Below are 17,013 nucleotides of genomic sequence, written 5' to 3' on the forward strand. Positions count from 1 at the left end.
ACCTAAATATGCTGATCCCTTGCTAAAATACTGTTAAGAAGAGTATATTTTCACACGGTTATGGTATTGCATGGAGTAGTTTGCTTTGAAAACCTCCTAATAAAAAATTCAACAGCCGAAGTAGTGAGGTAAACCCGACAGATGGAATGGAATTTTTTTTTACTCAATGCACTACGGATATTATGCTTGTTCATGACTGATACGATTATATCTAAAAATGCATTGTCCAGTTGTAAGAGTGACCTTATTTTAAAACAAACTACAATCGTAAAGATATCAAAACCTATAACACAGACAAAGTGTTTAAGGTGGTTTGTTAACATGCACAGCATACCAATTTCAACCATAGTATCTCTGACAGATTCACATGGAAAGGAGCTGTGAATATTGTATATATGTCAGCATCCTAGCGTGAGACGAAGCCACCCTGGACAAAGTCTTCACCTCGGGCACTGGCTCCAGCTATGAGGTCAAAAGTTCAGCACATTGCAACCTGTTCCATGCCACAACCTGACAGTGAGTGGGTTTGTGTTTGACTGTGCTTGTGTGCAGATAAGCCATGTGGTATTTCACACCACTGAATCACATCTAATGCAACAGTTCCGGCAGACTCCATCAGGGAGAGTCAGGGAGAGTACGGTGACCAGGCTCACTTAAGCATTGCTCCTGCAGAGAAAGACTTTTATGAGGGGTGGGATGGGGGTTAAATCTGAAATCAATGATACTGTTCACATAATGGCACAGCAGTCACCTAGAAAGCTTGCAAATATATTTTTTTTAAATAAATAACACAACAACTAGACAAACATTGTGAGCTGAATTTTGCCTGAATTGCGGATCAGTCAGGATCTCTCTGTTTGATTAAGATTGTTGTAGAGGTCCTTTATTTTGGCGGCAGGCTTTGCTCTGGAGGTTTCAGATTCTGAGCTGTCCAAAAGCAAACCATACTGAGGTTTGAAACCCCGAAGCCTAGTGCGATTACCAGAATGTTTAATATGCAACAGGTTTAAAATTACATGCAGAAGTGATTCAGATCTGTACATGAGGCTGGTCAAAATAAACCAATGATTTCCGTGGACATCATGCCTGTATAAGGAGGAGCTGGGGATGGAGGAGGGTCAGTACGTCTGTGTGACAGACTAAGTCAAGTGTAACTTATATTTATTATTTATTTGTAGTTGAGAGAAGTTACAATCAGATGGCTGTCATGCCGTGGTCTGCCTGAACTACGCTTGAGCTCCATTTGTCAAACTATATTTCTTAAGAATACCTTGTTGTCCTGCTTAAAGTGTCCAGTATAAAGAAAAAGAAAAAAAAAATTCTAAAAACCAAGTTTTTAGAATTGTGCTCTTTGCATTCACCTTGGTTTTGAAACAACTTTCAATTCGTCATGTAAAAACTAAAACATCTTAATTATTATTTTCTAAAAAACAAAAACAAAAAAGTTTTGATACATAATTTAAACATAGGTAAAAGGTATACAAATATCATGATATATATATATATATATATATATATATATATATATATATATATATATATATATATATATATATATATATATATATATTTTTTTTTTTTTTTTTTCAATCAATATCAATTTTTCAGGAAGTATCACCATTCAACATTTTACAACCCAAACTTGCTTAGTCACACAATTTATTTATTTTATTTTATTTTTTTTACACATACGTCTTTTAATAGTCATTCCCTTATTCTCCTTATTCCATTTGTTCTTATTAATTTTACCTTTCTTCTCCATTAAAATATCAGGACTGTTGTATCCAAAAATCCATATCATATATCTGTAGACCATATATTCCTAAAACTATAAAACTCAGCCAATCAGATTGTGGCTTTCAATTTTTTTAGAAGGCTCTTGTAATTTGTATGTGCAACAGGTCTATAGGAGTCAAAACCCACTCTCCACTATTCCACAAAATTTCAACAAAACTCTTCAGATCACTCTTCGCTCATTTCCCTAAACCAGTGGATTTGAGATCTGAAGCTGTAACACAATGACTAGAGATAAAAAGCAGACTATAAAAGCCAATCCACCCTAATAATCTCCAATAAAATTACTGGGGAAAGAGATGAGGTAGCCAATAAGCACAGATAAATGGTGACGGTGAGGATACACAGCCTGTAAAACACAGCGGCGAACATTAGAGAGGAAAGGCGGTTGACATGGACCCTGGATAAAGGTGTGTGTATACAGGAGACGAGGCAAAGCCGCATGCTCAGAGATCAAGGTTTTGAAATGAGCAGTGACATGGTAATTAGTGTCATCAATCACGTTTGAGTCAAGGGGGAGCCGGTGGAAGCTGGACTCCGGTTTCGAATAAACAGATGCCAGTTTTCCTGAGTCATCAACCACCTGCTTCTGTGTCAAGCTGACCTGGGAATCAGTGCTGATGCACTTGTACTAATGACAACTACGGACAGTGATGTACAACATGCACCAAGTTTTGCATCCTCATCAAAATCGTTAATGTATGTCTCTATGGTAGCGGCGTACGTTTTCGAGCTGATGTGTGCACTACCGTGTCTGCTTGCTCAAGCATTCAGCTCAGCATTTGTATTTTTAGTAACAGGATAAGCATCTCTGATGACTCGATGTTATTAACGTCAACCACTGGGTGTGAATATTTCGGAGCGATACATGGGTGAAGGAAATTTCTAGGCACCATGTTTATGACTGTTTTTGCCATGCTAAAAGCCTCTTTTTTTATTTTTGGTAAATCAAGAGTAAACAAGAATGAAGGTGGGTGAATTTATGTGCTAGAACCACAGGGGGTGATTGGTCCAAGAAAACTGGATCTGACCTTGATATGTAGCGATAGATTGGCTGGTGGGGTGCTGGTCACATTTTTCTCTCTGTGAGGAACCACACAGAAAGAGAGCGCAAGACCAATACACCGTCAGACAGGAATTCATCCATTTCGAATTTCCATTCCTCATCTGCAATTTGTTATACCATTACACTGCATGCTGTGTGCGACCACTCTGCGAAAAAGAGACCGATTCGAGAACGAACTAGTTTTTATAGCCTACAAACTGGGATTTCTATCTAGTGTGGACACATCTTTATTATGTATTCATTGATTTCAAAACTGCTTTTAACAGCCCCCAGATGTGAAAAATACTCAAAATTCCACTTTGCCACTTCTGTATTAAATTTGCATATCTGGTCATGCTCTGCTAGACACACTTGCAAAATTGCACAGCGGGTATTTCATTACAAGGCACTGCAGATATTCAACAACTGCACTGAGCATCCAAAATAAATTAAAAAGACTAAAGACTCACCAGTAGGCAGTATTATGTATTGTTTTGTAATGCCTAGAGCACCAGTGCTTTTTTTCACAAGCAACATTATATGGAAAGGGATGACTGGTGGGGTTGTGCGAAAATAATGGGGGGTTTCAGGGTTTTTACTGGCATTAAACCAACTGGGCTCAAGGCTGAAACAACTTAATACATGGTATTCCACAGGGATCAGTATTATGTCCATTAGAAGTTTTTGCTAAATGGCATTCAAATATATTTTTATGTAATCTTAGTGTATCTGGTGTACACCAGAACATTCAAGTAAATATTAAATAAAAGTTTGACTGAGCATTTGACAGGTATACAAGATCAGTTTTGAGGATGTGTCTTAAAATAAACAAAAATACAGTGAAGCTGATATCACAACCAACCTACCTGCAAGTACATTGTTCAACGGATGCATACATCATAGCATTCAAGCAAAGGTTAGCATTTTCTCAACTTCTGGTTGCATCTTTGTTTTATTTATTCTTTGTTCCCCTTCTATGCCCTTGCAATACATTATTATTACTTAAATTGTCACTGTACTGTAGTGTGTTAAAGCTCCTTCACATCAAGAAACCAGAACTAGAAAACATATTATTTTAAACAGTATGCTAATCTGATACAAACCTTAAGATGGCTGGTTTGAGGCCAGCAGCAGCAATAAATATCCACCCCTGAAAGGCACCATACATCTTGATGGTTTAGTAGCGCACAATGTTGCACGACAAAGATAAATGCAGCTGAAATAATGCAGCTCTGACCTTAAACTGCAGTGTGGGGAAAGCTGGGTCCTCTACAAGAAGATGTTGTGTTCTTACCATGCCTTCATGCAATTACGCCATTCTAACCTACAGTCTGGTGCTGACTTGTCATTCTTCTTTTATTTATAGTGGCTAGAATACACTACAAAAACTGGTTTAATGGAGGCAAGGGAAGGAAGGCATTTGTTATTGTTATGAGGGTCCAATCTAGGTTTGACATGGTCCCAGCAACCTTCTACTGTACCTCCCAACCATGATGCAGAGATGGGCTAATTTAATAAGCATATCTGCTGTGGTTTTTATTCCAGAAGCCAGATTCATTGAGAACCGTCCACAACATGTAACCATAAAGGGCCAGGGGCTGATGGGATCCAAACAAAGAGAATAACTTTCTGGACACACACACACACACACACACATACATATACACACACACACACACGCACATATATATATATGTGTGTGTGTGTGTGTGTGTGTGTGTGTGTGTGTGTGTGTGCGTGTGTGTGTGTGTGTGTATTATTATTATTATTATTTTTTTATACTTTCCTGGACTTTAACAGTGTAATTTACTTGGCAGTCTATGGGACAGTCACAAGCCTCCTGGTTTTCTTCATAAATATCTTAAATTGTTTTCGAAGACAAACTAAGCTTTTACGGGTTTGGAATGACATGGGTGTAAGTGTTTAATGACAAAATTTCCATTTTAGGGTGGAGTAACCCTTTAACGCGTAGACAGCAGTATAAGTACTGCCTATTATACTGCTATCATTTAATACACAGATCTATATTAACACACACTTTTTTTTTTTGCCAGCTGTTTACCTTCACAGACATAACGTACTGTGTTCTTGTAACTCCATAGTATGAGAAATTACATTATATATGACATCACATATGATAACAATACCCTTAAATAATACAACTAATAATTAAAACATTTGTTAAATCTGTAACACATCAGAATTAAATATTACTACAGACGCTTAGGTACAGATATTGTTCATGGATTCTTGTAAATACCGAATAAAATCTGTCTTGACTGCAACTGCTTGATCTACATATGCATATGAGTTCTTGGAAGCGCTAATGAACTAGTTTTTGTATTGCGTGTTTTTTTTATTTTTTATGATTTGACAAGAAGCCTAATAAAATGATGGGTATTATGCAAATTATACCAGCTGTTACTTTGGATAGGAAAGACTCCTAATAGCTCACTCTCTCTCTTTTTTCTCTCGCTTTCTCTTTATCTTCCAGTGTGGACGTATTCTCTCATCTTCCTGTTAATCTGCCTGGGCATGTGTGTGACACGTCTGCGAGAGGAAGTGGCGGCTGTAGCCTGGCCTGATTAGCGTCTGGTCGAGGGTACGGTTGAGCTCAGTTCGGCTCAATCTTCTGAGGACGCTAGCAGTGTGTACGGCAGCTGAACAGAGCTCATTAACTAGCTCTCACAGAGTGCTAGTTCCCCATCTGAGGAGGCTGCTGGCTCTCAGCGTAGTCGCTAGTGTCGGGCCAAACGATATCTTCAAGGTCAAACTACGGGCGCTGAGGGGAGCCAGTACACGTCATGGGACAGCACATCATCACACAGACCTGGTCTCTGCATACGAATCACTGCATGCCCCTTGTTTGTCCTTTTTCAGAATATGTCTTTGACTTTTTGCTAAATAAATTCAACAGTACATGCCACAGCTTTTATAGGAGTGACAACTGGGTCATTTTTTAAAGTCTGTATTCAAGTTATGCCACTCGAGGCTGCGTGCTAGGGATTTCATCACAGACAAGAGATATTTTATTTATTGTTTTGTTTTTTTACAGCCTTAAGTTAACAATTATTGTTGTTATTGTTATATGACAGCAAAAACAATATGATAAAAAGACACCATTGTTCTATAGTTGAAATTATTAACTATAATATTTAGAATAACAAATTCTAGTTACTAATATAATTAATAATGGTACATTACATTACATTACATTAGTACACTATAAAATATTTTTTTAAGTTATTAGATGTAGATTATTGAAGTATGTTTTAAAATAAAATAAGAAAATACTCAAATTTCATGTTTAATTTAATGTGTATCTTGCCATTTCTTTGTGATTAATTGTGGACCTTTTTTTACTTGATTAAATAATATATAATGTGCAATCACAAGTGTGCATTTAACACTTTAAAATTGCTAATCTAATAATATTTCTGAATCAGAATTATTTAAAAATGCAGGTTAAACATTACATTTACAAAAGTTAGTTTTGTATGCATCTTTCTATTAACTATCTTAACTTAAATACTAAATAATAAAATGACATTTATAGAAGTGTAAAAAAAAATAGTAGATGACAATATCATCAGTGTTTATTTCCTATAATTTTTCTCCTTTTCCATATTTGCATCCTTTCATGCTTGCTGAAAGAGACTTCTGGAGCAAATTGTTTTATGTTTATCAGCCACATTACTGACTATATCAGTGCCTTCACAGCAAAGAGTCCCATTAATGAGCCCAAATTAATTTTGAAGCGATATTAAACAAAGGCTGATGAGAACAGCCCATCATGCATGACTGGGAAGAAAATCGAGAGAGAGCGAGACAAAGAGAAAGATTGGGAGAAGACCGGGTGACCTAATTCTGAGATGCAACTAAGCGTTGTCAACTATGATCACTTCTCCCCAGGCCCATCTACAAATGAACTACTGCCTTTGCTCAAACTACATCAATTCCTCTATGTAAAAGTGCCTCTTAATCTCCTCTATCTAAGTACTTTTCTGTACCCATTTGAGTCATATTAGAAGTCTTTAGCTCAGAGCCGGCAGTGAGTGCAAATAGCGCTTCTAGTGTCACACTGAGATGTTGAGGATCAGTATGTTTGGTCAGGCGTGATGGCTATGGTTCATGAGTAAAGACATACACTGCTGAACAAACGCTCTGGAACTTTGAGAGACATATTGCTGAGCTGCGTTGAAAAATGTGTATTTTACTTCTCATAACACTTGTAGCAAGTCCCAGTTGTAGCACATTAGCATCTGTCTTTATAAGTGTTTATCTGTTAATTAAAGAAAAATTTATAGCTCTCACTGACATAGAAATACAGCTTGATCATAAAGCCTTTAAGTAATTTTAATTCTGCTATAATGTCTATGTCATTAAATACTGGAAACTATTAATAACTTCCCAAGTATTTTACTACGTGTTTTTTTTTTTTTTAAGCATAATTTGCCCAAACAGTGATTTAGTCAAATTAGCAAATCAAATCTGCAAATGTTCACCAAGCTCCAAAATTGTCTTGTCTAGATGTGGCTGATATGTGCTGATGATCTGGCACCATAAATATCACCATCAGTCGTTGAAAAATCCATATTAGTATCCATTAAAATTAGTGAGAGTGACAATAAACTTGAGCAGACAGTTTAATTGGCTAATATTTGTGTGTTGGGTCAACTACAGCTTCATAAAATGCATTATTATTTAAAAATAGTATATTACAAAAATGTAATGTATTAAAAACAATAACACATATATACCAATCCATGTTTCGATATTTCAGACTTCTAAACTTGCGCTGTGTGCAGGTTAGCTTCTACAGCTAATCAAACCAGAGCCTTGCATCCGTTTCCTCACCAGTGCACAGCTGAAAGATGGCTGTCTCTTCACTCGTCCTAGCTCATTAGCCTCTCAGGGGGAAAGCACTGTGTATTCGGGACTGGTGAGCGTAACTCCTAAACAAGCAAATATTCAAATGAGCCATGTGAAATTTGATAAGTGGAACCAACATGGGTGTGCACATTGCTGAAGAATCTGAAAAAGAGGAGAGGATTTGCAGTGTTTGATTGGAAGACTGTGACTGGGTGTCTAAAAAGAGGCAGACGGGCATTAATGCCCAGTTTTTCAGCAGTGTTTGTTCTGGAAGTACACAAATTTATTCACAGCCTCAAAACTCAGCAAAAGTCTGTTTTTATTGATTAAAAATTTGCAATACAAATCGATAGAGAAATCAATCGAATCCTGTGATTCTGGAGGGCATCCTTGTTCAGACCAAATTTGATGTAATGCTTATAATGTAACCTCTCAATATATATATATATATATATATATATATATATATATATATATATATATATATATATATATATATTAATATATATATATATTAGAATATAAAATATAGAAACCCAAGACACAAGCTAAGAATGCATTACATACTTTACAAAACTATAAAGTACATTTATCGTAGCCTGAATGCCAAAGACTATATTTTCAAAAAGCAGAGCTGTAAGTTAACAGACTTCTGCTTTGAGTGTATACATATATGTGGTACATATACAGTATATTTAGAGTGAGCTAGCCATATGCATGTCTCTAAAATATACATTTAAAAAAAATGTATGCAGATGATTGCAGATCCATTAATCATTATAATACACCACAGTGTGGTTTACATTACAGCTCCACACACACGATTCAGCACTAGATGAGTCAGTGTGGGTGAGGATGCTTTCTGGGGGGAAGTGGCGTCTAGCTTTGTGAGTCTTGGCAGCCCGGTGTAATCAAATGTTCCTGGAAATGACTTCCTGTCCTGTGAGATGGAGCTGGGCTCCATTCGAGATAAAGACTTTTCTGGCTGTTTCGGCAAATGCTGTTTTAATAACCCGGCCTGGCTGGGCAGAGCTCGAGCGACTGTCTTTGATAGACGCCACTGCAAGGCCGCTGAGAAACACCACGCTTAAAACCCACTTGCTCTCATTAATGGATGAACAAACCTCATATTGTCTAATTAATTTTTGACACATTGAATCTTAATAAGTCAAATGAAACATTAGCTGCCAACTTGTCTTTGTAGACTGTAAATGGAAACGGGTTTTAATCTATTAAAGATATGCATTTTTTGTGATATAACAGTCATACATGTTGAAAATATTAGCTGTTTTTCAATTTTAAAACACTTTTATTTATCCCAACTGCAGGCTATGTAAGCCTTTTATAGTTTGATTCCCCAGAAATGTAAAGACTGTTTTGTTTCAAAACATTGCACTGTTTACTTGATCATCCTGACCCCCGGCAACACTGGCTCAACCAATGGTGTGAGTTTGGGGCGTGACTGTCTGTTTGATCAACCAATAGCAGAGGAGGAGTTCTGGAAACTTGCACGGAAACAGTTATTATAAAATTTACCGAAACCTCTCCTTTCATTTCAAAGGTTTACAGAAGCCAATGAGGATTTGGAAACTAAATGTTAATGTACAGAGCTACATTATCAACAGCTGAGTTTTTCCTGTGATCTCAATGTGATCGTGCAATCGCTCTGCTCTGATCTGGGATCAACATGGCCCAAGGAAACACAGGGACTCCATTGATATGCAGCAGATGTCGGCTTCTCCATTATATCAGATCACAAAGAGCAATCAGAAGGGAGACTGCGGCTTGATGAGAACTCCTCTGCCAGACTCCCGGCCCAGACTCCAACCCTCAACGCCATGACATCATTCACCTCTGCTGCCCACTGAGATTGCTTTCAGGTACTGCTATATATAGTCATAGAACAGACCAGGATTACTTTTGAACAGAAGATAATTCTCGGTGTCACCCAGGCCAATCATTACAGCCAGGCTTTTTGTATAATATTACATTATAATATAATATAATTTTGTATAATATTACAAAATTCAAAATGAGTTGACATGACAGCTGGTATTATTATTCTAAAACTCCAAAGTATATAACGTGTAGTTATATCAAAATAATTACGGTAATATATCACCAAATAAATTCACTTCGTCACTTTAATATCTTATATAAAAACATCATCAAATACATCGAAATCACATTTAAATAAAAAGAACAATCAGACCAACCAGCATTAGCATGCTCTCAATAGCTTCAATGGTATTTTTGTCTTGTCAAATCTGTGCTTCAAGCAGCTAGCGATAAAGCTATTAGTCATATAAAGACTGGGTAATACCAGGTGCAATAACTGTTTTTAGATGGATCAATGGTCTTATCTTCTGTCGATGTCTCATACACGGATCCAAAAAAAGCTGCTCTTCACAGCAAGCAGTACAACGCTAGAAACTAATCAATACACCAGGCGATAACAGAATGCTTCCAAAGCCATTTAGCACAGTCTTATAGCTCCGCTGGGTGCTCAACATGTCAAAATATTTTGTGGTAGTGTGGCACAAGAGAACATTACATGTCTATCAAGGGGCACAAGCTTCTGCATTTCAACCAAAAGGATGGCAGTTTAAGGAGGTACTCTTTCAGCAGTGCAGAGTTGTGTGTGGCAGTCTGAAGATAATACAATTAAGACACTTACAATGACAATTAACATTGAGACGTTTAATTTATTTTAGTGTACTGGCTAACGATTTGTTTCAGTTAAATGGACAAATATTCACTGATTCCAAAAGTCTTGAATCAATATTTCATTGTCTTTTTTCTTCAGTGCATGGCACTCCAGTTGAAACATTATTGAAACATGTTATTGACAATTAGCATTGATAAGCCTGATTCAGTTTAGCGAATTGGCAAGTTTGGATAGTTTGTTGTCTAAGAACTGATAAAAGCAAATGATTGAGTCATTTGGGTCATCACATATTTTGCATACTGTAGTAAATATAATGTGGAATGCTGATATTTGAATGAGTATAGTTTTGAATATGTGATATATTAATCTTGGTTCAAAACATGTCATCCTCTTCACAGTTTTGCTTTGCCTGGATCATCACAAAGAACCAGCTTAGAATGATGCGCACGTCAACCGCACCATTACCACTGACAATATTTCTTGTAAAAAAAAAAAAAAAAAAAAGAGCTTTCTGCCAATTTTTGAGCACAATAAAATACCATCCGCTCATGTGACAGCAGAGAAAACCTATGAGGATATACAATCAGGAAAGGCTTTCACACAATTCAACACCTCAGCCAGAGCGAACCTGGATAAATAAGCCTGAAGAGCTACGGAATAATAAGTAGCCAGCACAACAGAGTACAGGTGAATCCCACGAGAGCTGCTCCTACAGAATCCACTCCTTTTAACAAACTAAAGGCAGGGTGGAAAAAAAATCAAATCAATGTCCTTGAAGATGTTTTCTTTTCTCCCGAGAGCCATCTCGAATCAGCGGCACTGCACGCGCTCTCCTGCGTTCTTTTTCAATCCTACTAGCCCTGTTTTTGTAACTCTCTGCTTTTCCTCCATTTATTTATTCATCTATTTATTTTTTCCTTTTGCATCATTCTCTTTTCACTTTCAGGCAGTGACTCATCTGTCAGAAGGAGGGGTAGGGAAAGATGGCGCAGGCCCAGCTGGGGCCCTCCCTACGGGGGGTCTTCTCTCTCTGTGCCTGCCCCTCTTTGCAATAACAACATCCATCTCCATTTTCCTGCAAGCTGACCGGTATGAGGGCACTCTCAGAGCAATTAAAATTCCCCAGGTTTTCACTCTTGCCACATGTTTAACTGTACTGCGCGAACGCACCATATGCTTCAAGATGGGCGATAGTGCAATTTGCAGCCCGGTGGCCGTCGAGATCCACACAGAACAAAGAGGAAGAACAGCTGGTTGCCTTGCCATGGTTGGATAGCAGCGAGTCAACCTGTTCAATCATATGCCACTCTTGTTTACCGCTCCTTATCTTATTTGGTTTGTTTATTTTATATGGATTAAGCCCGTAGGTGAGAGCAATGGGAATTTCAACCTACTGCTCAAACAAGCTCAAGGCATCAATACAAGGCTATTTTTCAAACCCTGGAGCTGGAAATACAGGAACATTACCTCTCAAAGTGAAGGAATTCATTAGTTGCTGCTGGGTTTTTATATAGCCAAACATGAGCCTGAAGCATAATAACAGAACTATTAGCCCGTCCCAATCTATTATCTTTAATCTAAGACCACCTATGGGCTAAATCCTAAATGATGGTATTCCCTGTCCTAAAGGGCCATGCTGAGCTTTCAACTGCAGTCATTTTACAGAATGCCATGGGATTATATCCCCCTGCTGGCAGCCATTCAGAAGGACTGACAGCACTGGATAGCCTGTAAATGGTTTCAGCGTGGCTCATGTATCACGACCTGAGAGAGGTCAACATAACTCTACTCTAAGTGTCAGCCTCACAGAAGGGATGAAATGAGCATTGCTGGTGATAAAGCTCCCATGTTTTAACCTCCGGAGGGTTAATTGAGAATGTAGGGGGCCCCTCCATTGCTAAAATATGTGTATGTGTCTACATGTTCAAGACATGGAGGGTCTTCCAAGGTGTTTTAGGAACATGACTCTTGAGATGCTACACAGGGTAAAGGTGAACAAGTCACCTAACTGAAACCAGATCATATCTAGTAGACAACCTTTTACACGTACTAGGCACTGAGAGAAAAAAAAAATATAAATTTGACATCAAAATAAAAGCCATACAAAGTTAAAAAACACATTCACACGTCCTTTCACTGCGGAGAACAATTGTCTCCAAGATAAAGATTCATTTGCAACTCACAATGGTCTTAAAGAAGGCCATTCAATATCTCAAGTTTATCAGTGACTTGTTGAATAGTAAAGACAGTATAATCTGTAGCATCATGTTCCTTCAATCTATAGCAACATTTAGTAAATTGTATTTAATGGTAAAGCCATTTGGTTCATTGTAATTATACATCTATGAACATACATTGTAGCCCAAAAAAAACAACAACAACAAAATATAATTACGTTATATACTTCAATTTGATGACAAATTCAATCATTTGTCAGCAATATGAACACAGCTGAGGTCACAATTTCACTCTGTTCAAAACAGTAAAGCTACAAAGAAAGTGATCTTTAAACATGGCAACAAGAAAACTTCCTTGTAGCGTAGGTAAGTTCACAGAAAAGCCAGAGGTTCATTAGCTGATTAATGATGAAGCACTCCATGATGTCAACACCTCGTTTTGCCAGGTCTCAATGCAAAACAGACCTAGCCAGGGGAAAGTCAACAGAGCCAAGCCTATCAGCTAACTGTTCCTGTCCAACTACCACTTCATCTTAACGAGAGAAAAGTATTACAACATCTGCAGGAAGCCTGCCCTTTGACTAAAACGATAAACGGTCACACTCACCTCTCCGGATTGTGGCAGTGTCAGCTTAGGAATTTTGCCCTTGCTCCCAGCCATACTGCTTTTGGTATCCAGCAGACCTCCAAATGGCACACTGTTGTACCCTTCCACCAGCTCCACAGGGGGTTTGAGTTCTGGGGAATCATTGGGGACCTGGTCTTGGCCGTCCATGGGCCTGACATAGGCAGTGGGTTTCTGCTGCACAGCACTGCTGGGCTTGCAGTGGAGGCCTTGGGGGAATGTTGGCGTCGAGAGGCCGCTAGGGAGCAGGGACGTAGAAGCCATTGGTGAGTTTGATCCATGGGAGCACAGGTCCTGCTCAGCAGGAGACTTTCCAAGGCCAAGCTCGGCTGTGGCTGGTCCTTGGCCAGACTGTGCCTGCTTCCTGTTGGAGTGAGATGAAGTTGTAGGTCCACTAGGATTTGGACTTGAGTCCTCATGGTCCTGATCATGTCTACTAGAGGTCTGCTCATGACTGGAGTGCTTCCCCCGGCTGACCGGTTGAGCGGTCTGGGCACCACTTGAACCGTGACCCCCTCGGGACCATTCTGATGAGCGTGACTTTTTGCCTTGAGGTCCATGTACAACACTAGAGCCCGGCATGGTGTTGGCAGGGGGTGGGGGCATGGATATGCTGTGACTTCCAGGTTGGGATGGGGTGGCTCGGCTCCGCTGAGCCTCAGGGAAAAAGCCTGGCTGGTCGGGTTTCTCCACTGGAGTCTGAGGAACGGAGTTCTTAGGAATGCCGACAAGTTGACTCTGGTTGGAATGGCTAGTCAGGAGCTCCTTCATTTCATCGTAATTTCCAAGTGTGTTTTGGACCCGGTTGGCCAGGGCATCTCCTTTGTTAGTCTGAAAGAAAAACAAATGTATATATAAAACATCGGTATAATTAAATGCCGTCATTTTCTGAACAAAGGTCTTTTAAATGAACAGTTCACCCCATAATTAACATAAGCAATTTATGACTTGTGCACTACATTTACAGTCTCCTCAAGTCAATGCAATATCTTTGTGTGAATAGCAGATCAATTTTAGATATTTACTAATAATATTCACCTCCACCACAACCCTAAATCAAATATGATACATATGGAGCAGGTGGGACTTAAACAACCTCAAACATCAGTGGTTCCCGAGTATCTCACAAAGAGATGCCAATTTTTTTTTTTTTTTTTTTTTTTTCATACAAACACAACAGGATTTAAATTGACATGAAGGTGCTTAAATAAGTAAAGAAGTTTCAGTTGCACTTTATTTTACAGTACGTGTACTAACATGCACTTATAGTGTACTTACAGTGTATTTATCCAAGAAAGTTCTGGTAATTCAAGGTAACTACATGGGGTAGGGTCAGAGTTAGTAACTAATTATTACAAGGTATTGTAATTACTATAATAAGTACATAGTATGTACATGAGGAACAGGACTGTAAAATAAAGTGCTACCGAAGTTTCATTTTGAGGTAAATTATCTATTTAATTTCAAAAACATTCAACTGTATGGCAAATGTCAGTTGAATGTATTTTAAATATAAAATATAAAGATAAAGACAAAACATTCCACAACACAGCAAGAACTGCATAACACACAAAAGTAGTGTGAATGCCAAGTCAAGGAGTAATTTAGTGTGTTCACAGAACCCTTCTCAGTATGGACAGATCTAAAGAGTGCGTTTGTCAGTATAAAGAAACGGAGAATTTATCATGAGCTTTAGCTGACTAGACTATTAACATAGTTTTGAGATGCACGCCAGCTCTCCATTTGATGTTAGTCAATATTTATGAAACCCAGCAACGTGTGATCACAGAAATGGCGAGACGCTGTATTTAGAATCTATTCAGTATTTTCTTCTCTTTTTTTTTTTACGCCGCTCCTATCTGTGCCTGTGTGCTGATCTACATAAAATGATATTTGCAAATGTCTCCTGAATTTAGGGCGGCCAGAAAGATACAGTACTCTCCTCTCCAGAAATGTCTGTCCAAAGCGATTCTGCTTTTGCTCACAACAAGAGTCCATTTTTATAATAATCGCCATCTTTCAGACTGCGCGGCGCATCATTAGTTGCACAGCGTTTCTACAGAAGAGAGATACACACACAGACACTGATTATTTGCATAAGCAATATTTTTCTTTACAAGGCTCCTACCAGCACCCAAATTTTAAAGAGTCTGAATGTAGAGGTACTCAGTAAATAACTAAATGCATGTGTGTGCTTCTCTTGCACACTGATACAGTTAAATGCTACGTTAATCCCAGAAAGCAAGAGTAGAGCGATAAATCTATTAGCCTTCTCCCTTCATTTCACATGTAATTGCTACATTAATAACAGTGCGGCTCTTCTAAAATGCAAATGCATCTGTTATGGCTTTCAACAACATAAACAGTCAATAAACAAATAGTGTTAAATGATCCACAACCAGCATAGTGCATTAACGGCTGTTAAAGCAGGGATTATTGCACTGGACGGTTAACATGTGACCTTACACACGACAGAGGATCTGATTCTAGATCTTCTCCCAGTCTGACCTCTGACCTGCTAAAGCCTGAGCACTAATGTCAGCAATAAAACCTTATCGACTGGTTGTTATTCAGAGATTTATTATAATGACAATTCTGATTTATGAGTGCTGTTCTTGGGCAGCACTTGGATGCCAATGTGTGCCCATGGCTGTGCTCTAGTGTTTTTAGAGTGAAGGATCTGAAAGGGACACTCTTGAGTGAGAGGAGTGCGTGAACCTCCCAGACGGGGTGGTTCGGTCAATGTGAGGGAAAATCCATCTGTGGCTCACACAAAGAGCTGTTGTGTGAGCTCGACTGCTTGACTGAAGCATGAGAATGCTGGACCGCAGCCAGACATGCTTTCTATACGGCAGCTCCAGCTCGGGGGAAGGTGAGAAAGAGAGAAATGCTCTCATTTAGTGTTAATTGCTGACATTTTTACGTTCAAAGTTTCTTCAAATTATGAACAAGCCATTTATGAATGATTAATCGCGTACTGACGGTGACGGTTACAGCTTTTACTAGCTAATGAATGTTTTCGTTGGAATATATAAACACTTTAAAATGTCTAGTAGTTTTAGGAGAGGTTTTGGGATTTACTACAGTACATCTAAAATAAATAAAGTAAAAGAAACATATTTTAGAAAGAATATTTTACTGCCTTGTTTTCTGCATAAGTGCATCATTATGTTCTTTATAAAATAAATTAAAACAATGAATGAATGAACAAAAGAATGAATGAATATCCTCCAGATCAACTTGTAAGAAGGAAAAAAAAAAGATCTATGGAATATAGTTTCTCTTATATTTATTAACATTAGTTTTCTTAGTTATCTGAAGGGACCATTCCATTTGATCATTTTGCAATCATAATGGGACCATTACTTTCGAACGTTCGCTAAACATTCTGAAACAAGTAGCAACATGTTGAACAACCGACTAAATCATTACAGAAAAATAAAATGGTTTTGTGTTAGATGTGTTATTTTGACCTTTTGAGAACATTATCACGGACCAGATAACTCTGAATGAGCATTCTATTGGTTAAATGTTCCTAACTTTGAGAGAATCTTGCCTCGCCGATGTTCTTCAACTTCTTCCCCTCGTGGCCTTCTTTACTTCAAGACCAGGACAGATTACTTACGTGCTCCAGTGTCAGTTGCCTCTTTTAAACACTTCACAAAGTTTTGGTTAATGCTTGTAATGATTCGTACAGACTGATATTTTGAGTATAAAAACCATTACGACTATGGGATGTCCCCACTTTTCACAAAAATAAACGTGTGTGTCTCTGTGTGTGTGTTTGTTTAGGTGGGACCAGCAGTTTAAAGGCAGTTTAATGGGGTCATAT

At 38.3% G+C, this 17,013-nt stretch overlaps 1 protein-coding gene across 2 annotated transcripts in view; it reads right to left on the bottom strand.

Moving 5' to 3' along the window:
* Nucleotides 1–17,013, bottom strand: part of LOC113069594 (AF4/FMR2 family member 2) — a 203,472-nt gene that overhangs the window by 132,363 nt on the left and 54,096 nt on the right. For both annotated transcript variants that reach the window (XM_026242769.1, XM_026242768.1), the window contains exon 3: nt 13,164–14,012. In XM_026242769.1, the coding sequence (XP_026098554.1) occupies nt 13,164–14,012 (849 nt within the window). The remainder of the gene's footprint in view (nt 1–13,163; nt 14,013–17,013) is intronic.

This window comes from Carassius auratus, unplaced genomic scaffold (assembly GCF_003368295.1).
Source record: "Carassius auratus strain Wakin unplaced genomic scaffold, ASM336829v1 scaf_tig00001753, whole genome shotgun sequence".
Taxonomy (NCBI): Eukaryota; Metazoa; Chordata; class Actinopteri; order Cypriniformes; family Cyprinidae; genus Carassius; species Carassius auratus.